Source organism: Rhinatrema bivittatum, chromosome 8 (genome assembly GCF_901001135.1).
Source record: "Rhinatrema bivittatum chromosome 8, aRhiBiv1.1, whole genome shotgun sequence".
Taxonomy (NCBI): Eukaryota; Metazoa; Chordata; class Amphibia; order Gymnophiona; family Rhinatrematidae; genus Rhinatrema; species Rhinatrema bivittatum.
In genome coordinates, this window is record NC_042622.1 from 92,255,089 (window position 1) to 92,282,478 (window position 27,390).

General features: G+C 46.1%; 1 protein-coding gene across 2 annotated transcripts in view; it reads left to right on the top strand.

The window, feature by feature from the left end:
- The first annotated feature begins 867 nt into the window (after positions 1 to 867).
- The window catches only part of RXRA (retinoid X receptor alpha), a 231,027-nt gene continuing 204,504 nt past the window's right edge, over positions 868 to 27,390 (top strand). Inside the window, exon 1 of one of the 2 annotated variants that reach the window (XM_029614823.1) lies at positions 868 to 1,040. In XM_029614823.1, coding sequence (XP_029470683.1) covers positions 1,013 to 1,040 — 28 coding nt within the window. In that variant the 5' untranslated portion in view covers positions 868 to 1,012. The remainder of the gene's footprint in view (positions 1,041 to 27,390) is intronic. The other variant, XM_029614826.1, reaches the window with a different exon arrangement.

A 27,390-nucleotide genomic window follows, 5' to 3' on the forward strand; every position in this document is an offset into this window, starting at 1 on the left:
CAATCCAGGTCACAAGTATCTGGCAAGATCCCAAACAGTAAATATATCCCATGCTGCTATTGCACAGTGATAAGTAGTGGCTGGCTATTCCCTAAGTCTACTTGGTAAATAATAGTTTATGGACTTCTTCTCCAGCTTTTTTTAAACCCAGCTACGCTAACTGCCTTAATCACATCCTCCGGCAATGAATTCCAGAGCTTAGTTGTGCCTTGAGTGAAAAAGGATTTTCTCTGATTTGTTTTGAATATACTTCTTACTAATCTAATGGAGTGTCCTCTAGTATTTGTGTTTTTTTGAAAGAGTTAATAATCAATTTACATTTACCCATTATATTCCACTCATGATTTTATAGACTTCTATCATATCCCCCTCAGCAGCCTCTTCTCCAAGCTGAACAGCACCATCCCTCCCTCATAGCGGAGCCCTTTATCATTCTGGCCGCCTTTCTCTGTACCTTTTGCAGTGCAACTATATCTTTTTTTTTTTTTTTTTAGATTATTTTATATTATATTAAATGCTGAACATTTTGAAAGTCCACTTGGACTGGAGCCTCTTGGCTGAACAGGCGTTTATACATTCAATAAAATAACATGACTATATTTGATTTATTTTAAGAAGTAGTAGTAGGTGTATGGCTGGCGCTGGTAAAGGTATGCCACGTTAAAAAAGAGTTCACAGGTAGCCCTTGCCAGGGAGGAGTGGGGACTGGGAGAGGAGCGTGCGCCCCCGGCTCGGGGTTGTTGCAGCCCGCAAGCTGCCTGCCTGCCTGTGTAGGAGGAAGGGAGGGAGCCGGCCGTCAGCGCTCCCCCTAGCCGGGGCCCCTCGCCCGGGAGCGCAGAGGCAGACACACACACACAAGTACTTTAGTTACATTGTTGGCTGAGTTTGCAACAACTCCCTCTGCCTCGGCCCGAGCCAGGGCCGGATCCCCTGCAAGCCCCGGCGCGGCTCTTTTCTCCCCTTTTCCCCGCCCCCCTCCCCTCAAAGGCGTTGGGCATGAGTTAGCCCGGAGATGGACACCAAGCATTTCCTGCCCCTGGGTGAGTAGCCCGTCCGTACAGCCGCCGTCGGGGTGGGGGAGAGCAGCAGCGGCGGCGGCCCCGGCAAGGGCGAAGTGCTTTGATTTCCGAAGGCTGCAGGTTTTTTTTTTATTTTTTCCCCCTCCTAGATCGGGGTGGAGGAGCTCGTTGCCTTCTCCCGGAGCGTCGCTCCCCCTTCCGTTTCTCCAGATCTTATTGCTATTGTGTTTTAATTTATTGTTATGCTTGTGGATGTTTGTTTTTTTTTTCTTTTCCCCTTTCCCCAATCTGGAAACCTCAAGCTCCAGCTCCGTTTCCGATCCGGTATCCCGGTCGGAGTGAGACTCGCGGGGCTCCGGATAGTGCGAGGTGGGAGGATTAAGGGGGTGGAAGCAGGAAATCTGTCGCCACTCTTCCTGATCAGTGCCAGGCAGCACCCCTTCCCCTTCAATATACAGCTGGCAGTTTGTGCCTGCCATATCAACCCAAATGGGGCGGGGTGGAGGGCAGGAAAAGCGAAGTGACTCTCGTTTCCCAGGGGCAAGAGAATAAATAAAATAAATAAATAAATAATAAAAAAACTGTCTGAAAAGTGGGAAGCAAAGGTTTCTCCGACTCCAGAGCAAAGGTTTATTGCTCCTTGAAGTTGTAAAAAGAGATAAAAAAAATATAGAGGGACTGGAGCAGCAGAGTCAGAGGCGCTTTCTCTCCTTTTGCTCTATTAAAGTCATCGCTTTGCATTTCTGTTGACATTGAAAGCTGGGGATGATTTCTCCAGAGCTTTTATTTATGGGTTTATTATGATTTCTCAGCCTGCAGCGATCAGATGTCTCGTTTCCTTTCTGTCATTTTCTCGTGCTGCTGGTTACCTTTTCTAGCCTGCAGTCTGGCGCAGATAAATGTAATTGGCGAGGTTAAAGGTGGAGTGTGTATAAATTACTGGTGAAGGGTTGATCTTATATAAAGAGCGGCTTGGCTCGGGTTCGTCTGTATTTAAACCCGTTTCGATCACTTCGCTTTCAATGACTGGATACAGGTTTTGCCTCCAGCTGATGTTTCAGTATTAACTGCTGTTTTGGTTCTATGGACCATCCCAGCGTGCCAGAGCAAGGCTTACATTACTAAGAGCTACAGTTAAGGACTAGGCAACAAATTTATAATAATAATAAAAAAAAGGCAGCCCCTCTCTCACAAAACAAAATTGCTAGGATTTATGCTTGTAGAAAATGTTAGGTTTGTATAAAAATAACCCTGCCACAGTACAATAAATAAAAAAAAAATCCCACAGAAAACATCATAAGGCATTGAGCCTTGCATAGTATAGAAATAGTGGAAGAGTTGCCTACAGTGGTTCTCAATCCCCTATATGTGGTTAATGGAGTGCAATGTTAAAAAAAAAAACAAACATGCTAAAAGATGTATAAATAATTGCGAGATTTCTTGCCTGTTCCTAGTACCTGGAATTGGGTCTGAAATAAAAAAAAACCAAGAGTTAAAATGTGAGCCCAGGGAAAAAAACCCAAAAACCCTGCTTTTCATTTGGAGACTCTGGAGCCACTGTCGGAGACTGGATGCTGGGCTCCATGGCCCATTGCTCTGACCCAGCGTGGCCATTCTTGTATTCTTGTGTGACACATGCTTGGCTATTAGCATTGGTCTGTGATTAAATTCTTTATCGGGGATGTGGGTGGAATTTGCTTTTGAGAGTGGCTCCTATGCCGGGTTCCAAATTCTGGAATCGGGGCAGAACGCAGTAGGATAGAGATTAGGCAACCTCTGTGCCTTCACCCTATTCCAGGACTGTCGCAGTTTTGGACAATTTATTAGAAACAGTGCGACTTTGGTTTATTTGTATTTGTCTTGAGGTGCTGAAGATAATTTTTATTGTTGTAATTATCATTCATTTGAATGGTGCTTTTATCAAAAGGACTGTGCAATCAAATTAAGTAGCGATACCTCATAGAACGGGGTAGGAATTTTGCTAAGCCGGGTTTGCTTCCTTTCTCCAGGAACATTTTAGCGGATTAGATTGTATACTTGTATCAGGAGCTGGTTGCATATAACTGCCCCCCCCCCTCCCCCATGCCTTGTACACCGTTTTACAAAATCTCAGTTTAAAGATCAAGTACATTTCTCTGTTTAGCCTCTATTGCTGTGCCATAACATTTATTCTTTGTCACATAATACAGCGTAATATGGTGCTTAGCAGAATTGGGTATTAATGGTAACTAAATGTTTAGTTGAGCAGAATATAGTGAAAATATTGTTACAGCAAACATTTGGCATTATGAACCATTACATATGCTGCAGGCCTCTGCTCCTGTGGCTTCTCTTCCCAGAGCCTAGGTGTAAATCCAGAGTGTTTGCAGGTATGCTTGAGTTTGTTGTAAGTCCACAACAAAGAGAGGAAATGTAACTTTACTAATGTCTGAGACTCGGACCCTTGCCAGTCCATTGGCAGATGGGGGCTGTTACGTGGCCACGCCGTTTGTCCATTATCGTGGATATGCCTAGGGCGATCACGGAAGAGGTGTTGTTGGTGGCTCTGGGCACAGTGCGTCTTACTGTTGGATATGCTGTTGGCATTAGCTTTTGTTTTAGCCCACTAGATGTCAGGGGGTCACGTGAGATGACCTTTCTTAGCTACCAGAGAAATACAGTCAGCTGGTTTCCCCGGGCTCCTAAACCGTTGCCTAGGGTTTTGCAATGGGCACGATTCAGGGTTTGTACAGTAAAAGTGCAGGCAGAAGCTTGCAGAGAGAGGGGATGTTAGAAGTAGTTTTATTTATTCATGTATGTATGAACGTTTGCAAATTCTGATTTGACTGTGAGCTGTTCTAATGCCTCTGTTCCTTTAAATGTATTGTAATTCGCCTTGAGACCAACTTTGGGAAAAGGCAGACTATCAATTAATGAAGTATTGGGACCCAGTATTGGAGATCCCATTTGTGAATAGTTTCAAGGTGCAGTTGTGTCTCTATTGTGTACAGCACAGTCCTTCGTAGAGGGTTCAAAGCGTCTAAGATGGTGCATTTTAGGGGAAGGCCTGACTGAAAGGTTTAGAGATTTCCACACTGCTATTCGCTAATTTCAGCTTCAAAAACCTCCTGGCTTTCCCTGATCACCACGCCATGGTGGCTTTTGGGGGTGGGGGGGAGAGATTTTGGTTTGTAAAAAAAAGACGGTATTCCCATCCATGTTGTCTGTCTCTGGTTTTGATGGTTAGGCCCCAGGCAGCGACACTGCAGAATTTATCCTTCCGGGTCACAAGGAGGGGGTTTCACCTGCAGCTTATTTTTCCCTTCGCTCTGTCTTTTGTTTGAGGACGGGGCTGCTGTTTGGGTGCCCAGCTTTAGCCCAAAGACTTGACCGTGTTCATCACTTTTTGTTGTTCCTTCACTTAGATGGACTCATTGGCTGCTCCTTTTGCTTCCTCTGGCCCTGAATATTGAAAGAAAAACACTGTTCTCCAAACAAAAAAAAAATATTTCAGTTTCTCCTAGCACAGCAGCAGGTACAAGTCGATAGATGCAATGGGGGTAAAACCTGGGCTGGCATCTTGTCTGATGACCGGGAGCCATCGCCGGGGGCAGGGTAAGACATCCCTCTGGTGAATTGCTTGTAAGTTTCCTTCTCATCATCTGCAGAGCCTTCAGTTTGGATATTTAAGGCTCAGGTGCTGATATTTTTGTTGCCAGCAGCCCTGGGGCAGTAGTGTGTGGAGGGGACGGACGTGTGTAACTTTCTGCCCCCTTCCTCAGGTGTATGATGCTTAGAACCTGTTCTTTTTAACCTTCACCAACGGCAACGAGAAGGGATGGCAGATTGTTCCAAGCAGTGTGGGGTGAATTTTCAGGCTGTGTTTTTCTCTCTGTTTCTGGGTCTCTCTTTCTTTCTTTCTTTTTTTTTTTTCTCCTCTTGTCGTTTCCGTGCAGTGGCCTCTTCCTGATTTTACAGCCTAAAACACTTTTGAGAGAAGCTTTTCTAACGCGCTGTGTGGTGGCTGCGGTGGCTGTGAGCCTCCTGAAATGAAGGAAGCGCAGGTTTCCAGTTCTCGCTGCCAGTGGCTGTGGTTGCCACGCTCCGAGTCACCAATCGGTGGTGGCACACGAGGCACCTGGTTAGAAAAAAAAAAAAATTCGGAAAATTAAAAGAAAGGAAACCCCACTAGTTGTGGTTCATCCTGTGCATTTTTGACCTGGTGGCTTGTGCTCCTGAAGGTTTTGAGACCAAAGCCCCGTGAGTCTTCTGTGCACTGGCTGGGACCAGGCAGCGGCAGCGCATGCTTTCAGCACACTTGCCCCACAGATGACTTAAACTGCGACCTGGGGGATGGAGATGAGGTGCAGTCTCTCTCTCTCTCTCTCTCTCTCCATTGCTGCAAGGGGACGGACAAGGCAAGTCTGAATGAATTTGTGACTGCTGGAAATAGGCCAAACTCATTCCTGTACAGAAGAAGCTTTTACTGGGTCACAGCTCGTGCTATGAGCCTCTCCTTTTTACAAATCCTTTTAGCAATAAAGATACGTCTCTGCAGCTGAGAAGAGCAGAGCCCTCCATCCACCCTCTTGCTTAGCGAATTGATGCTAAGCAGGACAGCCATATAAAAAGTTTGGCTGAGGGCTTCCCGGTGCTCCATAAAGACTGGACTTTTTAGCCCTTCTTTCCAAATAACGCTCAAAGCATTACTTGGTATAATATTTTTGCACGGAGCGCAATCACAACCCTAAACACCTTGCTGGGCAGATCATGTTGGTCTTTTATCTACTGTTGTTATTTACGACGTTAGGCAGGATTTATTGGAGTACTATTCAGGTGCAATAAATCCTGGCCAAAAGGGTGTACAGTTTAGGTGGGTACCCAAGGCAACAGGAGAGGAAGCGGCTTGTCTGACATCACAAGGTGTATCAGTGGGGTTTGAACCCCGCTCTCTAAGGTTTGTAGCCCGTTGCTCTAACCACAGGGCCACACCTTCTCCAGGAATGGCATGAGATTCCCTGGAGCAATGTGCTCTCTAATTTTTGACAGGCTATGTGCGCACACATTTTTTTTTTTTATATAAGCTTATTTCAAATTTGTGAACTACGAGCCGAGTGTGCCTGAGCAGATATAATGCAAACAATGTTAGGATTTTGAAAGTGTGTTTTTTTTTTAAATGAAAATAATTGTACATTAAGTTATTTTAGTATATTATTTGTTTTAAAGAGACATCAAATAAATTGGATTTGATATTTTTTTTAATAGATAAAATTATGTAGTAAAAATGTATGTGCTATATTATGTCATTTAATGTGCGTGCTGTTTTTCTGTGCGCGCAGAGTTCAGGACCTGTGTGTGCATACACAGCTTAGAGGGAACGCTGGTCCCCCACCTCCTGTATATAGTGTAAACAGAGTCTTTAATTTTCAGTTGTTTTTTATTTTCTTTTTCCTTGGAATTTCAAGGTTCTAACAAAGCAAAATTAGTGGAAAAATGTTTCCACTGATTTTTCTCTTGTTTGTTGTAACAGACATTTTTCCACAGATTTTTTTTTTATTGTTTATTTTAATATTGAAATTCCCAGGGAAAATTAAAATTAAAAACTGAATACAAAGGTCCCCAAGTATAAGCAGCACAGAAAAAGGCGCGTAGGAGCATGTTCCAGGCTCACGAGTGCTTCATTGTCCCTCCGGGACAGCAGGAGTATGAGTTCATGGACGCAGTGGGGTAAAACTAGGACAGCCCTAACCTGTCCCCTGTGCGACAGAGCTATGATGTCATGTTTTGTAGCATGACAAGTCACTTCAGGCCACTGTGTGCTTGTTCTGTTTCTGTATTTAAAGAGAAAGTGTCCATTTTACCACTCCTCCTCTCTCCCACCTTATGAACAGCAAAGTCAGGGCTGTAAGAGGATCCAGAAACAACTGGAGATGGAAAAGTCTTCCAGATGCCAGGATCGGATTACATATGGCTCCTGTCCCAGCCCCTCTTACTGCTAAACACTCATCATGGGCTCAGGCTATGAGTAAAACAAGCTTTATTTACTCCTCCAGACTTTGTTTAGGGATACAGGCATTAAAAGCTGCAGCAGAATTAATTAATGGTTGAGGTTGGTACAGCAGCTGATGGCACTTAGGGTATGCTCTGCCAAGAATGGCCAATTTAAATAGTAAGGACATTAATGTGTAGGGGTGCAACCTGGCACCTACGGAGAATTAGGAAGAGTGAAGGAGGATTAGGCCAGTAAAGGATGCAGCTCTATAAATTTAGAGCTTTATATTGAGACTCAAGGGTTTAGAATTCCCTCCCAGGGTGCAGTCCTAGTTCAGTAAAGATTTATACTTAAATGTGTCTCTCCACATGGATGCAGGCTGTGAGATTATTGCTGCTGTGTGCCTGTGTTTTCATGTTCAGCATCAGTGCTGGATCATTCTCATTAGGTGTTCTGTCTCCTAGTTCTCATTAGCTCTTGGTATACTCACACTGCAAGTGTTAGCCCTGGGGGAATTCTGAGCTACTGCGGAGCGCAGAATTTGCGTAGAATTCCCCCTCCCCCCCCCCCCCGCGCAGAATTGCCAAATTCTGCACAGAAGATGAAGGTCCCGGCGTACTTCGAACGGAGCGCGCTGTTTGCGGCAAAGACGAAGCCCTGGTGTGCCATGTGCGACGAAGATGAAGGCTCTGGTGTGCCGCAAATGGAGCGTGTGCTGTTCGTGGTGCAGATGAAGGCCCCGGCATGCCGCAAATAAAACGTGTGTGTTCGCAGCGAAGATGAAGGCCCCCGCGGGACGTGCTCCACTCGCAGTGTAGATTAAGGCCCTGGTGAGAGTGAATGTATGTAGAGAGGTGTGTGTGTGAGAGGGGATGGGGGAGGGGGGAGGGGGAGGGAGTGTGAGAGAGAGAGAGAGAGAGCAGGGGGGTAAGCAGGGGGGTGTGAGAGAGACCAGGGAGGGTAAGCAGGGGTGTGTGTGAGAGAGAGCAGGGGGGTGCTTGAGTGTGGGTGCCAGAGAGAGGGAGCCTATATGAGGAGATTGTGAAGGAGTGTGTATGTGTGTGAGAGATTGGGAGCTCGTGTGTATGAAAAAGGGATTGTGTGTATGTGAGGGTGCTGGCCTGTGTGAAGGGATTGTGTATGTGTGAGACAGAGCCTGTGTGAAGGAGTGCGTGAGAGAGAGACATAGGTAGCCTGTGTGAGGATGTATGTCTGAGAGAGAGAAAGGGAGCTTGTGTGGGTGTGTATGCAAGAGAGAGGGCCCTGTATGAGGGGATGTGTGTGTGTGTGCGAGAGAGTGAGGGAGCCTGTATGAGGGTGTGTGTATATGTACTAGAGAGAGGGAGGGACAGAGGGATCGTGTATGAGGGGCAGTACTGAGAACGGGGTCAAACTCTGGGAGTGGCAATAGAGTGGTTGAGCCTAGAGGTGGAGGGGAGAGATACTGGCAGGTGGAGGAGTTGGGGCCTGAGAGGGCAAAGTGGCCAGGGGAGAAGGGAGAGCGAGTGGAAGGGACACTCTTACAGTGAATTTCTAGGGAAATTCTGCTCAAAATATTTAAAATTCTGCAGCTTTAAGTAATAACTTTTTTCTGTATTAATTTAAAATGTAATTACTTAAAGACTGTGATGTAAATTGTGTTATTTTGACCAATATAAAATATGCAGAATTTTAAGTTTTTGTGCGCAGAATTCCACCAGGAGCAAAGTCTCTGAAGACCTGAATTACTGTAAGGAATGGGGACTTTCATGCTGTGTGCGCTTTCTGTGAAATGTGAGAGAGGAGGAGAGATTCCTATGGAAAGGATGAGGATCATCGATGCTGTGGGCTGCTTAGTGCTTTGTTTCTGTCACCAGCCTGGCTGCTTCTTTTCCGAGAGCAGCAGTATTTTTTCTTTTCCTTGTCCTAAGTTTCTGGCCTTCTGTTTTTATTCACTGTGGGGCCTTGATTCTGCCATTAAAGGGAAGGATATTTTAAAGCCCTTTATATAACATGCACATATTCCAATTGTAGTTTTCCGCACCTTCCTCTGAAATAATTCAAGATTCCCACTTCATAAGCACTTGGAGCCGTAGATAGCTATGCACGTCTCACCTGCTCAGGGAATAGCCACTGCTATTAATTGCATCAGTGCATCAGTAGCATGGGATCTTCTAGGTGTTTGGGTAATTGCCAGGTTCTTGTGGCCTGGTTTGGCCTCTGTTGGAAACAGGATGCTGGGCTTGATGGACCCTTGGTCTGACCCAGCATGGCAATTTCTTATGTTCTTATGTTCAGGTGTGGGATGATTTGAACTCGCAGCAAGTGCTGTGGAATAGCCTGGTGGTTAGAGCGGGGGAGGGGGGTGAAGCGGGGAGGGGGGGGGGGGCAGGCCTGCGAAAGCCGGCTTTCGCACCCAATAGCGTCACAGTGAAAGGTAGTGCTATTGGGTGCGCTACTGGCAGCGATAAGGGGTCTTACCTTTTCACCGCCAGTGGAGTCCGCCCCTACGCTGACCCGACTCCTCCTCTTCCGGGGCCGACGCCGCCCCGATCTAGCTATTGCACGTGAAAAGGGATAGAAAATGCCCCCTTAGACTGTAAGCCCTCTGGAGACAGGGAAATGCCAACAGTAATCTGCTTTGAAGCACCAAAAAACAGAATATAAAGAAACCCCATACACTGTGGGAACCATGAGCTTTGGTCTCTTCAAATTCAACTGGACTTCTGTGAGGGGGCGGGGCATGTGCCAGTGCTTTAGGGACTCTTCAGGGTGACAAAATCCCTTTTATTAAATTTTTATTTTTTTTTTTTTAAATGTCTTTGTGGATTAGGGTAGTCAGAACATAAAGTCTTCTTCAAAAGGTTACTGCTCACCAGCTGACAGCTGCCTCTTAGTACCTCCACTTCCAAAAAAGAGGGAATACTTTGCTAGGCAATAAAACGGAATTAAAGAGCTGTTTGTGAGTTTTCTTTCTCTGTCTCTTCCTAGGCTAAGTCAAGAAGTAAATTGCTTTCCCTTTGCAGCCATCCTTTCCAGGTTCACCCGGTCACTGCTCCAGTGACTTCCTGTTTGTAATTACTGATTGCATTATGCATTTTTATGTAAAGTTGTGATGTGGTTGAGGAGCGAGCAGGGCAGGGATCATTTCACTGTACCCAAGGGCTTCCAGAACCTGTTCTGGTGAGCCGCACAGCCAGTCATGTTTTCCAGATAGCCCCAGTGAATATGCACAAGTTACATCTGCAAATACTGGGTCATCAATATATGCAAATTGATCTCATACATGTTCATTGTGGATATCATGACAACTAGACTGGCTGTAGTGTCGTCAGGACAAGTTTGGGAAGCCCCTGCTCTCTCTCCCCCCTCTCCCCCATCTTTTCTTGGTAGGAAGCCAAACCTGTGCAGAGCACCTAGGAATTATCAAGTGGCTGGTATAGCATGGGGGCAGAAAGCAGACCTGGACCGGGCAGACACGGGGGTGGGGGTGGTGGTGGTGGGGTGTACATAGACCTGCCACCTCACCCAGGTCAGCTGAACAGGCTGATTCAGTCCTGGTTTGGCTGTATTGTAGATCTGGTTTTCTGTATTGTAGATCTGGTTTTCTTAAAATCTATGGGAAAGGTGAGGTGGCCATGCTAACAGAGCTGGAGCTCTGAGAGTGGATCGGAGGCATTTATAGAGTGTGTTTGTGTGTGTATGTATGTATGTATGTATGTGTATATATATATAATATCGTTTTATTTATGAGGATGCATGCATATTTTTCCACTTGCAGCTTTCCAAATTTTTTTTTTACAGCTGAGGCATACATTTTTTTGCATTTTTTTTTACCAAATGAAAATAGTAATATTACGTTTACAGCCGTGTATTTTAATTTAAAAAAACTTTGAACACATACTTATGCTCAGCTGCTGCTTCCCCCTCTAACAGTACAGTGTCTTCCTTCTGGTATAACCCTCCCCCCCTTCCAATCCTCCCCACATATAACATACACTCTTCCACTGTTGCCTTCTCTTTGACTTCCAGCCATGAATTCATTATGTAAAGTTGCCATCTGTTGTATTGATTTCCATACAGTGCCTTTTATAGAAAGGGCATTCCCCAGCACAGGGCAACGCACACCAACAGCCACCTCTGGGGTGGAAATCATGGCCAGTCTTTCAGTGCAAGGTCATTGTTTGGCCATATTTGAGGGGGAGACAGGAATAAAGCAATAACCCAATTAGCTTGGAGTAAACTTGAAGCCCTGTGGCTTGTAGGACATGGTGAGTTGAAGAGAGGTAGAGGGGGTGAGGGTGGTATGAAACACACTAGCAGGCCGATGCAATGTAATGCGCTCAGGCTAGTGTACCAGGTAACACTCTTAGATGTGTTTTGGACGTGCTAAAATAACCCCCGATGCTATATGGGGATTAGTGCATCCAAAATGTGCATCCAATCGAGCGCATAGCTAATAGCATTCATCACATGCAAGTTCCATGTAGATGAGGTTATTAACTATTGCCCTGCGATGCCAAAAATTGTCATGCAGCCAAGGCAGCAAACTTAACACCTACCCGGGAACTGGCGATAAAGCATATCACGCTCGAGGACTTACCAAAAAAACAAAAAATCCTGCTTTCTGTGATTCCTTTTACTATCATTGCAATAATAAGTAGGAGAACCACAAAAAGCAGAATCATGCCACACTCAAGGGCTCAACAAAAAAAAAAATCTGCTTTCTGTGCTTTCTCATGGGGGAACCACAGAAAGCAGCATCCTCAAGGTCTGGCCCAGTTGGAACCCCTGCTGGCAGTAAGTGAAGGAGTAAATAAATTAAATATCGGGCACTTAATATTAATTTATTCATTCCTTCACTTACTGCTGATTGGTCCATTCACTGTCACATGACAGTGAAAAGACTTATCCCCTTTCAAAGAGCTATCCTGAAAGGGGATTGGTCCTTTCACTGACAAGTGTCGGTAAAAAGGACCAGTCGGGAACAGCCCTGCCAGGGGTGGGGAGGAAGCTGTGGCCGAGCTGTTGTGGGCACATGGCCACGTCTCCTGGGCTCCCTTTTAGCATGGCAGTTCATTTGCATATTGCATCAAGCACCCAGGAGAGGTGGATGTGCACACGTTCAGAAAACGTGTGCCCAGTGTGGACACACGCTTTTTACGTGATGATACTGCAACGGCCTGTAGGAAGGGTTTTGAGGCCGAGAAGAGAGCTCTAAAGTGTAACATTAGGTTGGAGGAGTGATGGGTGAATGTCTGGGCTTATGGTGGCTTCACTTCTTTTCCATGGGAGCTCTTGACTGTAAATCTCTCCCCTCCCCTTAGGAATGTGATTCTTGGCCTGGATTTGCATTCCTAAGTCATGTCAGATGTTTCTTTGCTGGTGGGAGGTGCCTGTCCTACAGGAGCTGCTCTGGTGACATTGTCTGTCCTCTAGCTCCCAGGGGCAGGGACTTTGCCTCCCACCGCCACCTACCTCTTACCGTTGTCTGACACAGTTTCCCTGGCTGCCAATAGCTGTTTTCTTCTTCTCTGGTCTTTTTTTTTTTTTTAATTATTTTTCTTCACTTTACTTTCAAAGTAGATGTCTGGATCTCAGGCACAAAGATTTCTCAAAGTTTTCCCCAGTCAGACTGTTGGAAGATTGCTTGCAAAATATGTGCATGTGCTGGAAAGCTCACTTCCGACCTGGAGGTACTTAAAGCTGTCTGTGCTGTAAGGCTAAGGCAACCAGATCCTAGCTATCCCACAGCTCTGCAGCCTTTCCTTTTTACTGTTCTTAAATCCTTTAATATCTGCTGTAATTACTAATGTTAGATTTGGTACAGTCACAGTTTCTTGGACCTGCGCTAAATGTTTTTATTTTAGTGATTTTTACAGTGTACCCTAGCTGCCGTTGGGCCATCCTTCTTGTCGTCGTCGTCCCCCCTCCCCCCCCCCAGTTACTCTCGCTGCTGGAGAGTACTTGCAACCTCATTACAGAAAATGTCCAAAGGGGAATCAGACAGATGGTGCTCTAGACAGTGAATCAAACAAATGAAAGCAATAGTAATAATAATAATACGAGTTTCTACAGCTTTATGCTGAGTCTGAAGGCGCTTTATAAGTTAGAGCTTTATAAACATGTGCCCCAGCCTCTGGGGTGGAAAGCCTGGCCAACAACTTTGGCCCTTGATCCTTAACCTGGCATTGTCCCCCTTCGTGATTTTCTGTGACATCAGATTTATTCCCTTACTCTGTCAATTTGTTTTTTGAAAAAACATAAAAATCACCCTCCCATTAATCATCTTTTTTTTTTTTATCCCAGCAAGTTAAAAAAAAAGAAAAGAAAAGCTAATTAGAATTTTGTGGCAGGTTATAGTGGTGCCCGATATCCTGTCTCTCCTATAGAGCTGCTTACACCTCCCTATCTTCTAAAAAGCCTCCGGTGCTGCTGTCCCCTTTCTCCAAGGTGCAGTCTCTTGCCTCCGTCCTTCTGTTTACATTTTTTCTTTTCTTTTGACAAGTCGTTGACGTGTTTGTGCTAGGAGTGCCTTTACCTAGCATGCACCACCTAGGTGAGATGCAAGAAGCCAGGCAGGGTCGGATACAGCGCTGTAAATGGTAGCCAGCAGGCGTTGAGAAGATCCTTTCAGCATGCATCCTTTCTCCAGAAGAGAGACCCGGGACTTGAGCCCATTATTTAGATTTTTCTGGGCATCTTGCAAGTGAAACTCTTGGCAGATTCCTGGGAAGAGTTTGTGACAGTGTGGTAGGAACCCTCCTGCTATCCCACTGGAGGGAGGCGGGATGAAGGAACAAAAGCTGTTTAAGAATAAACCCCCAGTGCCCGACTGGTGACACCACGCATTAGAAAGGTGTACTCGGTCAAGGATTTAAGCTCTTTTTCATTCACCTTTTTAAGTAGTAGTTTGGCAAATGGTGTACAAATTTTCAGGCTGAGGAAGATGTGAATTTGAAAAAGATGTGTGTATGCCTCTCTGATTTCTAAGAGAGAAGCTTATATTGGGTTACCACATGAGCATAAAGAAATGACTGTATAGTGTAACAAGTGTTTGGAGCAGCAGAACCTAAGTTACATTCCTCAGAACATCTGCGGGCCTGTCTTGGATCTGTTGGTCTTTTTTCTAGGTCTTCTTTTCTTATGGTTTTTTTTAACACTTTTTTTTTTTTAGAATAAAAACTGTGTATCTTTTGTTATGGCTGCACCATTTGATTTCAGAATTCTTCTTTGATAAGTCCACACTTTAGTCAGTCCTGGCATATTAAATGCTTTGTGTGTACCAGCATGATGCTTACATGGAGAGTGGTGGGGAGGGGTGCTTCTGATGACAATCAGCACAGCAGATTCCCCGATAATATGGATGGCTAAGAGAGAGCAGCTTTCACAAGTGTTACATGTTTAAGAAAATAATTTTATTGGCCAGCTAAATTATGTAATTATTTTTTTCCCTTGTGCTTCTGTTTTGAAAATATCATGAAAAATGACTTGGTTTTATTTTAAATTTATCTTCTGACTGCTTCATTTTTTGATAAATCAGCTAGCTCTGTCCTTTGCTCGTGGTGCCTCTGGGAGCCTCCTTTTTTAATCATTGCCAGGACTTTTGGGGGAAGGTCAAATGCAGAGTCTGAGCAATGCAGCTGGCGAGCTTTTCTGTTCAGAAACCCCTCAGAACTCTGCCCCCATGCTGAAACCGAAGAGAGCTCTGGCTACAGAAGTATTTGGAATCACCAATGCTACTTGGGATGGAAAGAAGGAAGCAGTGCATGGGCATGCATGCACCTGATTTCAGGGAAGAAACAAAAACTATGTGTGGATAATTAGTTAAAGTAGTAAAAATAGGGTCATGTTGAATTGGGCAGGGTTTAATGTTTTAAGACAGGAAAAGGAATATTCTTTTTGACATCTGGTGTATTTTATCCCAATAGGAATATTTCGTTTGTTATTGCATTTGTTGATTTTTGATGTAAGCTGTTTGTTATTTTTGTATTTTATTTTTTTGGTTTATTTTTTCATCTGTTTTTATTATTTGTACTTTTGTTAAAATATATTTTTAGGCATGTTCTGTATAGTGCTTTGAGTGACCTGGATGGGCCGGGGAAGCTCTCCATCATCTTTGCTGTTTATGTCTGACACCAATTTAAAGCGAGGGAGTTCACAGTGTGTTACATATGGAATTGTAGAGGTAGTACAGCATCATGATTGTGGTGTAGGGAACTCGGTTAAACTATATAAACAGTCCAGGGGATTACAGTAGTTGGCATAATATTCACTCAAGATAAATAAACAGTCCAGTCACTTATAGTAATTAAATAACATTGCTGAGATAAAGTACAACAATATAGATAAACAGTTCAGACGATTATAGTTGTTAAATAACATTGCCGGATAAAAGTATATCATAGATAGTGCAATGTGAGTAAATGGTGTAAATAAGCTACGTTTTCACCCATTTCCTGAAGGTAGTAAGATCTGGGGAGTTGCACAGTGTTGGGACAGAACCCACAAAGGATTTTGTCTTGGTGTTGGTAAGGGTTATGATTTTTGGGCATGGAATCTCCAGGGGTCCTGAGTTTGTGGTCATACTGCTCAGGCAGGTGTGTAGAGGGAGAGAGATTTCCCGAGGTAGGGTCAAAGCTAGGCCAAGATTCAGAGTTTGAATTTAGTGTGGTGGGAGCCAGTATAGGGTTTTTAGAACTGGAGTTATGTTGTCAAATTTCTTTGCCTTCGCTACTCTGTGGGCCGTGGTGTTTTGTATGAGCTGCAGGTGGCATTTTAGGGTGTTGAGGTTTCCAGCATAGAAGAAGTTGTAGTAATCCAGGTGGGAGATTACTGAGGTTTGGACACCAATGTGAGAACATTGTGATCCAGAAAGGGGTTTGAGGTGGCGTAGCTGGCGGAGTTAGAAGGTGAATTGTGAGTTTTAATAAGAAATGTTAAATATATTGGACATATGATAACAGACACAAAGGGGCCAAGGTAATAAGACCTAGCGCTGAAATCGGTGCTATTTTTCTGCACATATTTTTTTCAGCACACGCAGCAAAAACAGGTGGCTGCGCAAGATGTAATAACAGAGGAGTGTGCTAATGAGATGCGGGCAGAAAATCTAATCAGAAACAAAACCACACGCTCAAGGCCCTAGGTAGCAGCCCACGCAGAAAACCCACCGGTGTGTGGATACCTGCGATTGATGATTATCCAGGCGAAAGCCTTTCCCTTTTAGGATAGTTAATGGTCCGGGAGTGGGACTGAAGGTGGGCCCGCCTTGAAACTGCCTTCTCCCATCCTGTTCTCTTTCTAGCCTTCTGCCATGCTATAAGGCTTCTGCCGCTGTTCGACTGACCCGCAGAATGTACCGTAGCATCAGAAAAAAGGGAACGTAATCCGTGATTACACTAGAGCTTCACGGACCACATCTGCACCAATACCAGCAATGAGAAAAATGGTCTGTCTGACAGGCACTTTAATTTAATTCCTGCCCTGACCCGGGCACTAAAAAACCCGCTTAAAAAAATCCGCACTAACCGTTCTCCTCTGTTAGTGCGGCTCCCTGCATGGCCCACAAATGGATAATTGCCTCCTTTACATGCCAATTGCATGCATGTGTGCAAAACCTGCCATGGGTTTCCCACACTGAACATGTTATTACATATGCACGTAAGGCTAGAGGATGCAAATGAGATAAGCATGCAGGGGGGATAACTTGCTGGTACGGCGGTTGCTACCCTTAGCAGAAGGCATAGAGATTACTACTCTTAACCAATATGCTTTAATGCGGTTAATGCAATTGTGACATTGCTCCTGGCTTAGACAGAAGGGGGATAAGAAGAATTAGTTTCAGATGACAACCGTGGGCCCCGACTTCCATGGTCTGGGATACTGATACGCAGACATAAGGGAAAAAGCACAGGACTGCTTCTATGGCCAAGTCCTAAAGGAACCAAAGAAAGTGTGGATGGGGGTAACTTTCTGGTGCAGCGGTTACTACCCTTAATCAATAATCCTTGATAGTTTTGATGCAACTACAACACTGCTCTCTGCTTCAATGGGAGGGGAAAAGGGGAATTGGATTCAGACAGTGACCAACGACGGCCCTGACATTTGCAGTCTGGGGAACTGATAAGCATGGGGGTAACCTGCATGGAGCAGCAGTTATTACCCTTAACAGAAGGAATGGGATTACTATCCTTAACCAATAAGCCTTGATGCTTTTGATGCAACTACAACATCACTCTCTGCTTCAAAGGAGAGAGGTAGGGGGTGGAGGAAAAGAGAAATTTGGATTCAGGGACGACCAACACGAGCCCTGACTTTTTTACAGTCTGGGGTACTGATGCGCAGACATTAAGGAGAAAACACAGGACTGCTTCTACGGCCAAGTCCATAAGCAAAGCACGTCAAGCAGCAGTGACTGATACATGGGGGTAACCTGCACGGCGCAGCAGATACTACCATGGGAAGCTTGCTGGGAAGACTGGATGGACCACTGGTCCTTTTCTGCTGACATTTCTATGTTTCTATATGCAATTAGCCATGAAAAATCCCGCGGCAGGTTGAGCACGGCTTATTACACCGGCCCCATTAAGGGACTGAATTCTCACGCATTTGAAACTTGTGAGCAGCGGAGCCAATTGTCAAGGCTTCAGCATTGGGCACTACTGCTCAAAAGCTTCAGTTTGTGAATTCAATTCTTTTTCGTGACAAAAGAGAAAAGAAAACCCATAGCTGACACCAGGAGGGCAGGATGGACTTTAACGGAGTCAGGATATCATAGGTGATAGAAAAACAATCTCAAACGAAAGGGTCAAGATGGGGGAGGCACTGTATTCAGAAACTGAAAATAAAACAAGACAGGCTAAATTATTATTGCCACTGTGTGAGAAAGGGGTTTAAATGTCCTGACTCAGAAGATGAAAGAGCCAGTGAAGGAGGGAGAAACTCTGAGTCCTGCTGCTTATCTGGCCCTGAAGGAGATGCCAGAGCAGGCCGCGTTCTGCCAGCTGCGGTAAGGAACCTGCCTTTCCAGGGCCCCCCCTCCCCCACCCATCTCCCACTGTAGCTCCAGACAATTAAACATGTTCCTTGGCGCCTAATGAGCTGTTAGTTCTCCATAAAGATGCAGCAGTAACATTCCAGCCTGCACTCGGCACCTGCAGGGCCACTGAGGGGGGTTTCATTCCGCAGCCGGGAAGCTTTACCTGCCAGTGCCCAGCCGATCGCACAGCGCCCTCGCTCGTGTCTGTGCCACGCGGTGGGGGCCCATGCAGTAAAGTGTGCCCGGCCTAGCCCCCGAGTTTGCGAGCGGTGTGTGGCGCGCGTTTTGGAGGCGCTGGACTAAGGCGATGTGCGCGCCCTGTCAAAGGCGTAGCCGATAGCGCCCATCCCAGGCAAATTCCGCGTCGACGAGGACATTAACTGCTACCTCAGGATGCAGGGAAAGCGCTGGGCGCCCGCCCATCGCACACTCTTTTTAATGCGAGGAATTTAACTCCAGCCCCGGAGGTGTTGTAAAGTCAGCGCTCAGTGAGGGGCTCATGAGAAATACATAAAACTAAATATGGTCCTCTGTGTTACGAGAAGTGTATCCTCCTCCTTAGTATCATCATGTCACTTTAATTTACTGCTTGCGGCGGAGAAAAAGAAATGTATATTTGGACTTGATCAGAAGAAACCCACTTTTCTTTAGTGCCACACAATTTAGACGTCCGTAGCAAGAGGCGCTGATTATAATAACTTCAGCAACCTCAGCAAAATAACAAAAAAAAAAAGAAGAAACTGGATCAAAACGGACGCTCGGATTGAGTGCCCGTTGCAACGGGGCACCCGATGCAATGAACTATTAAGGGCTACGGGCGCTCAGTTCTCCCTTAGTGCGTCCTTTTTAACGCTGTCTCTCCTTTTAAATACTGCACCGGGTGCTCAGGGGATGCGGCTGCGCCCGCTCGTCTTACTACATCGGCCCCGGAGTGCAAGGATACCATCAGCAATACCACTGGGCGTCTGCACTGGCTGCTGGCCAGGAGGCTGCTAAAGAGGCTGGTCGGTGCAAGCCGAGGGCAGGGCTGCAGGACTATGGGTTTAAGCCCAGTGGGGCACCAGCCTGGAAAAGGTTGGGTTTTTTTTTTTTTTTTTGAGGTTTCTCTCCTGAGATGAAGCAAGTAAGAACCAAAGTGCTGTGGATGGGATACTCAAGAGCAGTGTAGTGTGCAAGCCTGCTTTTAATAAAATGACATTTGCTGTTGGGATGCAGGCAGGGCAGTGGCGAGAGCTCGCACATCTTTTTTGTCTCTGCTCAGCTCACAAAGCGAAATTCCATTTGACTATTCCCATGCTTACAACCTGAAAGCTCCAATTTCTTTACAAGGAGAGTAGCTGGTTGGAAGGCAGGATTTAATTACCCAAAAGTGCTCTGCATTACTCATGATACTCCAAAATTGAGAACAAATGCACTTTTGGCCTTTTGTTTTGCCTTACATTTTTTTTTGACCAGGCAGTTTCCTCCTGTTTTTGGTTACTTCCAGCTGAATTGTAATCCGTGCTGGAATCTGGTGCCATGAGCTTTCATTCACAGGTACCCAGGGATTTTTTTTCCCGTTACATTTAACTTCCCAGCTTGCGTTTGGTCCAGTTATTGCAATGAAGGTCCTGGACCGAGCGTCGTGCACCAGAGATCCTTCTGGAACTCTGCAATCATGGGTCCTATCTCCCCCACCCTCCTCCCTGGGGGCTGTGAACGCTGCCTCCGCAGCATCATCAATTTCATTAGATCCATGGAGTGGAAGACCTGACCCGGGCTAAAATCCAGGCTCCTTCCTCATGGCAACGTACATTATTTACCAACTGAGCCACCAGGATGGTCCTTTGTTCCCTTTCTATAGCATTCTCTCCATGGCAAGATGCTATTCTATAGGAGGTCCCTTCCCCAAAGAGCTGGCCTGGCTCAGAGCACTAGGAGGCTCAGCCACTTTCTATTTTTAGTGGGGGAAGTAGGATACCCCCTGCTCTGTGCATCTCGGCTCCTTCATATCTGCTGCATCACTGCTTTAAAATGGCCCTGTGAGTGATCCTTCCAAATGGCAGAGTTATAAATGTGGAAGCGAACCTTTTATTTCCAACTACGGAGAGAATCATTCAGCGCAGACTTGTGAGCTGGTGGTGGAATTGGAACCTGGGTCTGCAGGTTTTCTCCATCTCTGTGCTGAAACCACTGAATGCTTCCGGCGCATAGTTTCAGGGAATTTGTCGGCAATAAGTGGTCGCTACTCTGCTATTGAGTGCTTTGGCTGGGTAAAACCCACAGGCAGACTGCAGCCAGGGAATTAACTGTGTGCAAATATTCTGTCTGTTGGGATTGTTTCTCAGTTAATGCCTTGAGGATCCCATAGCGCATAGGGCCCTAGGCTCAAAGCTCTGCCTCAGTGGAAAGTTACAAGTGAGAGTCCCGAGGACAGGATTTACAACAACAATTTCATGAGACTAAAGTCCAGCCTTGGCAAACCACCCGTGGACTTTCAACCTCGGAGGCCAAGCGAGAGGTGAAAGGCAGACTATGTCTGACACGTGGAAGCAGTAGCGACACCAAAGCAAAGAGCAGACAATCTGCCCTGCGGCCCGTTTCTGATGCAGTGGGTCTGCTGGTACTGCTGGTCATACAGCCGTCAACAGGCATGGCCCTGCAGAAACCGAAAACCCTGCTCTTCAGGCCAGAGCTGTAGAAATTCAGTACCCATGGAGTCATGTGAGAGGGAGAGCACTTTCTCTAGCCAGGTAGATTGGCTTGGCTGAGAATCACCATCCTGTGCGTGCCCGAGAGCACGTGTGACTTTTATTTATATTCCACTTTTCCACACTTCAAAGCAGATTGCATTCAGGTACTGTAGGTATTTCCATGACTAAGGGCCCGATTCATTAAGGCTTTTCTCCCATTTTGTGTCTATGGGGGAAAAAAACTCTTAGTGAGTCAGGTACTAAGTTGTGTACCTGAGGCAACAGAGAGTAAAGTGACTTTCAGAAGGTCCAAGGAGCGACAGTGGGATCTGAATCCTGGTTTCCCTGGTTCCTCGCCTACTGCTCTAACCACTAGGCTACTCCTCTACTCCTAGCAAGTATACAATTAGCTGAATTTAAAAAAGGGTGTTTCCAGGGGAATGGGTGCTCAGGTCAGGGGAGTTAACGAGTCCACATACTCAATATTTTCAGTTGTTCACACTGATTAGCCGCCCGTACAAATAACTGAAAAGTAAAGACCCCATACACTTTATGCCTAATGCCAATTTCCTGCTGCTCTCCCTCCTAGAATCTCTGTGCTCCTCACAGACTGCACCTTTCTGTTCCCGCCACTTACCTGTGGCAAGACAGGCCCTCCCTCCTCCCTGACCCTGCCAGCGATATCCTATCCAGAATTTACTCCCCTTCTCTGTCTTTAAACGTCAGCTAAAAATTAGCTGCTTTCAAGAAATCGGTAGTAATATTCCTCCGCTAGCCCCATTCTCGCGCGAAACAGGACGAAGGCAGGCGATCAGCTTGACCTTCCAAACTGTCTGCAGAACACTGAAGGCATACGTTGGGTGCTAGAAGCTTCTAGTAGTAGAAGAGTCGTGTTTCCATTTTTCTTGTTCTCTCTATTCATTGATGTCCTGCGGGCAAAGTAAGGGAGGTCAGCATACCTGGGAACTCTCCGGATCTGGCCCGGAGACTCCAGAATTCTAAAAGAATTACCGGGTCTCCGGGCCAATACTGGAAATCTCCGGGTGCTGCAGCAAAACCAATCTGCTTGGACCTGGAAAGAAGAAAGGAACGTCATTTGTCTTGTGTGGCTGAAAAAGGAAGAACTCGACAGTGATTTCTACCATTTCCGGACCTTTCGCTTCCTCGTGACACCACCTGCTCCAACACAGCCTGTTTCCTGTATCCAGCCACTTGCCCGCCCCATCCTGTTTGCCTTGGCCAATCGACTGCGATTTCCTGCCCGTGCATCAAATGAGGAGTAAGAAACAGGCAGCGTCCACTTCCTCAGCTTAGGAGGAGAAGGAAGAGGCTGCTGCTGCTCCAGGAGCCCAAGTTCGAGTCTGCTGTTGCTAATGTGTTTTGAAAGGGGGGGGGGGGGGGGAGAGAATGAATGAGCATGTCTGTGAGTGTGTATTTGTGAAGGAAGAAGAGATCTGAGAGTGTATGTAGATGAGTAGGAGAGAGCTGAGTGCAAGTGAGCATGGGTGTGAAAGTGAGAGGGCATGTGTGTATGGAAGAGGGAGAGACGTGAGTGTGTGTGTGTTGGTGGGAGAATGGCAGAAGTCAAGGTGTAAATGGACATGTGAGAATGTGAGGGAATGAGCAGTGAAAATGTAAGAGTGTTTATGAGATCAAATTTGTGAGCATCCGGTCCCACTGTGCAGTTGCCTCGGCCCCCCCCCCCCCCTGTTAATCCATGGTAACTTCAGGGTGACTGGAAGTCAAAAGTTCCCAGGTATGGAGGTCAGAATGCCACTGAGCACTGAGAAAGACACTGTTTTGCAGAGGCATCCACTTGAAAAGGATGCATCGTAAAACAGCAGATAAGTGCAGGAAAAGACCCGCCCGTTCTGCCCGGTTATTCCTATCCCAGCTGGCAGCCATCAAGCTTTTTCCGCCAGGATTTCTAGTTGCTACCGGGCTCACAGTCTGTTGGTGAGTGCCTGCGTTGCTGCTGGGTCTTTTGATCATTTGCGTAGAACATTTTCAGCATCGAGAAGTAGTGAAAAGCACGGATGGTTTCACCATCTCTAGCATCTGTGATGCCTCTCTGTCTCCCCCCCAGTGCTTCCATTAGGCAAACTAGGCGATTGCCTAGAGCACCAAGATTTTTGGGGCAGCAGAATCCTTCCAATGTGAAGGCCAGAGGGATGCTGTAGCAGAGCCAATATCGCCAAAGAAGGGAGCATTGTGCAGGATCTACTGCCGCTGGCAGGAGGGAGCACTGTGCTGGAGCTGCCACCCATACTTAAGTTGGGGGGGGGAGGGTAAACGACTGAAGGTTTGCCTGGGGCACCAGACAGGCTTGCACTGGCCTGGCCCTCCCCCCTGGCATTTGAATTCTGCTGCCTTTGGTAGTATTTTGGGGGCTTTGAATGTTTTCTTTTCCACATTAATAATTCTGTAAGGATCTCTGTGTAAGATCTGTGCACGTGTGAGGGTGCACGCCAGTCAGCGTGCACACAGGCCTGGGCACAAGGACGTTTCCATACAGTAAGCCTCTGCAGGCTTCATTAATTCGTCTTTCTTGGGAAAGGTTGTGACATATGGTCCAAATTACATCAGAGAGGAGCCTGTAGCCCATCTAATTATTTGGCATTACACAGTAAGCCTTGTTGGAGATATTAATTCCCTGTTCCGCTCTGTGGACAATCTGGAAGCAGTACAGATGTACCCTGTCGCTGTGGGTCGCTCTGTCAGCTCCTCTGCTTTCCTGAAGAAATGAGCTGGACTCGTCTGCACAGCTGTTTTCCTCAGATGCTGCTGATGGGGGGGGGGGGGGGGGGGGGGGGGGGGGGTGGGAGGAAGGAATGGATAAGGTGTGCCCCCTTAAATATTGGTTTGTCTCCCAAACAACTGCTGCTGTATCCGGTTGCAAGGAAAGCCACAGTGCACTGCCTTATTTATATGAATGCATTGTGAATTTTTAATTCCAGTCCGTTACCATAAAAGAATATGAGTCTGTTCTCTAATTTCCCATCTAGGGCTCATTAGACAGTAGAGCATTAAGTGCGTTTGAGTTGGCCCACACTCTCTCCTCTCTCATGTGCCCATTAGGTCGAGGGCACAGATGATTTTGGTAGGCTGTGTGAGTCTTCAGCACAATTAGCAATTAAAATCTGTGTAATTTTTATTAATTACAATTAACTGCATTGGATAAAGAATGTGGCCCTAAAAAGTCTCTTGATGACTCTTTAGCATAAACTCATATAGCCAATGATCAAGTTACTCCACACTGCTATTAATGAAGCTAAACATTGCTAATTGAAGCTGCTTCTTTATTTATTTAAACATTAATTATTCTCCTTCTGTAAGTGTTCAAGGCAAGGTATGATATTAGACAACTCCAGCAGATCATAGATAAATAAATACAGGGAACAACAATAAAAACATTTAATTATAAGATCACAGCAATTACATTTAGCAAACATACAAAATGACTAAGATACATTCAAACAAAAAATAATTAAAATAAAAGGTAGGAAAAAGCCTGCTTCTAAAACATTTTAAGCTCTCGTTAAAGCAGTCAAAAGCATAAAATTATTCACAGCACCCGGAAATAAAATCCATAAACTAGGAAGCAGATGCTTGAGGAAATAACCTGGCTTTCCGAAGCGCAGAAACATGTCCTAGGTTTTCCGCTTCTCTTCTCCAGTAAACACACGGCTCGGGGTTTGCATTTTCTTCTTTGTTGTAGGAGACTGGGAGTCCTTCCAGTTGGCCTCCCCGGTGCTTGCGAGCGTTCGAGGACTTTGACTGCACCATCTTTTTCTGGGACGTTGATACCACGGAGGAGCTGAGGAAGAAGAAGTTTAGCTCTGGCAGCGGCGTCTCGCCTGCTCGTGGGCCCGCGCTTTGCTTTTCTTCCTCCTGAGCAATTATCTAATCGCTTTAGAATGTGGTAATTATCATACTTACATCGCTCTAATTATACTGCAGCTAATGAGCTGGAGTTTTTATTTTTTTTTCTGTTCACTTAGGGATAAAAGTATATTCTGAAGACAAGGGTTGCCTGGAAGTTTATTGAACAGCTAATGACTGGCTTGGGGTGCAGACGTAAATTGGCTGTTGCCCAAAGCTGGTGGAAAATCCCTGCCATTGCGGGGCACTTTGGCAGCGTCAGGGCTGTGGAATTAATGGTCAACAGACGAGTCGCCAGGTGAAAAGAGGGTTGTAGGCAGGGCACCCCATCGCCCATGACTCCGCGGGTGCGGGAAAGGCCACAAAATTCAGACTTGGTCGTGGAATTGGCTGGTACCCACTGCACCCCTAATCCCTTCATCATCATCATCATCATGTACTTGTGTCCTACATTTCCAGCTGATGAGTTCAAAGCTGCGGAAGACCCAGGGGCAGAGCCAGGTCAGGAAGGTGGCAGGGCCATTTTTTTTTACTGCCCTCCTCTGATCTTCCCTCCGCTCATCCCATCCGCCATCCTTTCTACGTCTCCTTCCTCCATCTCTTCTGGCCTTCCCTTCTCCATTATCGATACTCGAGGTCCCCCCCGCCCATAAAACTCCCAAAAGGACAAAATAGATGATACAGGGCATAGAACAAGTTTGGAAAATGACCTAATTCTTATTATGCAAAATAAATGTATCTTATTTAATATACAGAATGTTCCCAAATTATGCAAATACGCTGCAGAATTGATGGAAAATTTCAGAAACTGCCATCGAAGCTATCCCTGGGGGCTATGATTATTGGTGAAGCTGGGGAGGAGATCTCATCCACTTAAGACAGAAAATCCAGAGGGCACTCCTAGCTGTATTAATTCGTTATTTTTCTTCCCTTTTCAAAAGCTTCCCTCAATGTTTTGCTTCCATTTCCCTGCACCACCAGACATTTCAGTTCTCCCCCCAAAAAGTGCGCTGTTGCGCTGGATACGAGTACTATTGACGGTTATAGAAAAGGTCAATAACTCAGGATTTGTGTAGTATGGTGGATTGCAATTGGGTTACATGACATGAATACCCTCAAACTTTGGCCTCGGGGGTTACAGTGGAGTCTCTATAGCAGGGGTCCCCAATCTTTTCAAATCAGCAACAGGACTATTTGGAGTTTTGCTGACTGCCAAGAGATGGGAGGGTCCTCTTGGAGTTCAGCTGTTTAGATGATCTGAAATGCTGGGGAAGGGAGGGAGGGAGGGAGAGAGGGCACAGGGTTCCTAGAGGTATGGCAGATAGTGTGTCAGTAAGAATATTTCTAGGAATTTGGCTTGCCCCACACTCCCTGGAACATTTCCATCTTCCTCTCCTCCTCCTCAAACATCTGCCTCCTGGGGAATAGGAGGGTGGGTGAATGGCAGGGTGGTTGTGTTTGTGGCGTGCGCTCTCCCTCTCACAGCCCCCCCCCCATATACTCTTGCTCCAGCTCTACTTCCCTTCCTCTTCTTTTCTCCTACGCACCACCTCCCCTCCCCTCTCCTCTCATGCATCGTCTTCTTCTGCTGGTGGGGACTGGGAGCTCAGCTGGCACTGCAGCATTTGCTGCGCTGCCGCCCCCACCTTCGCCATATGTGGGCCAAAAACAGAAGTAACCCTTGCTCCTGGCCAATCTGGCTGCGGGCACGGAAAGCTTTTTTGGTGGGCCGGTCAGAAATACTCCGCAGGCCGTGGTTTGAGAGCCCCTGCTTTGCGGGAAATGTTTGGCTGCCATAAATCTCCCAAAACTCTTTGTGCTGATGGATATCATATGAGTTGATTTCAGTCTGTCATGACGCATGAGAAAACGCCGTGGGTCAGCTAAAGCTGTAAAGCCGGGATGCTTGTGTTGCAAGCACTGAAAACTGTAAGGTGAATTTTCAAAACATTGTGAGGTAAATTTTAAAAGAGTTGCTCACGTGCGAAGCCCATATACACGAGTATCTGAGCCGAGTGCGAACAACGTATATTTTAAAACGGCCCAGTTACGTGCGTATGTGTGGATGTGCAAGCAGCCCAACGTGCGGGGGGAAAAAGGGGCGGAGTTAGGGTATGTCAGGGGCGTTCCGGGGCAAGTCCAACATTTATGCGCGCACATAACGGATTTCAAATTTCATGCCCGCAGCGCGCGTCAGGCTGTTGCCCGCATTTATTTCCTTTTGCTCTTGATGAGGTGTAAGTCTGAGGAAAATCTGTTTCAGGCCTGGGTACACCGAGGAGAGTGCAGGCTGAGGAACCAGAGGGGTCTGGATGTCCTAAAGGACTGGGCAAACTGGTGGACACATTGGTCAAACTGGCTGTTTCCTTCATATGCGCATGTTTTTAAAATCTGCTTGAAGCAGCCAGATTTCTTAAGGAAGGTATGCGATTAACATTTGCTTGTGTAACCGCTTACAATTAGGGGCACACGTATGCATGCTAGGTATATTTTAAATAGTATGCGTACACTTGCAGGGATGATTTAAAATGGCTGTGTATGTGCGCTTGACTCACATATATGGGCACCTGCACGCTCGTTTTAAAGTTACCGTCAATACGCATAAAAATGAGCATACAACTGTCATGGCGACTTATACACAAGTGTGGTCGTGCATGGTTTTACCATAGTATTTTATAACCCACATGTGTGATTATATACACATATTATAAAATGCATGTATCTCTACCTCCGCAACCTACACTCGTATGTAGGATTACATGTGAACATATGCAAAGCAACGAAACACGTAGGGTGCATTGAATGCGTGGAGTTTTCCTACCTATT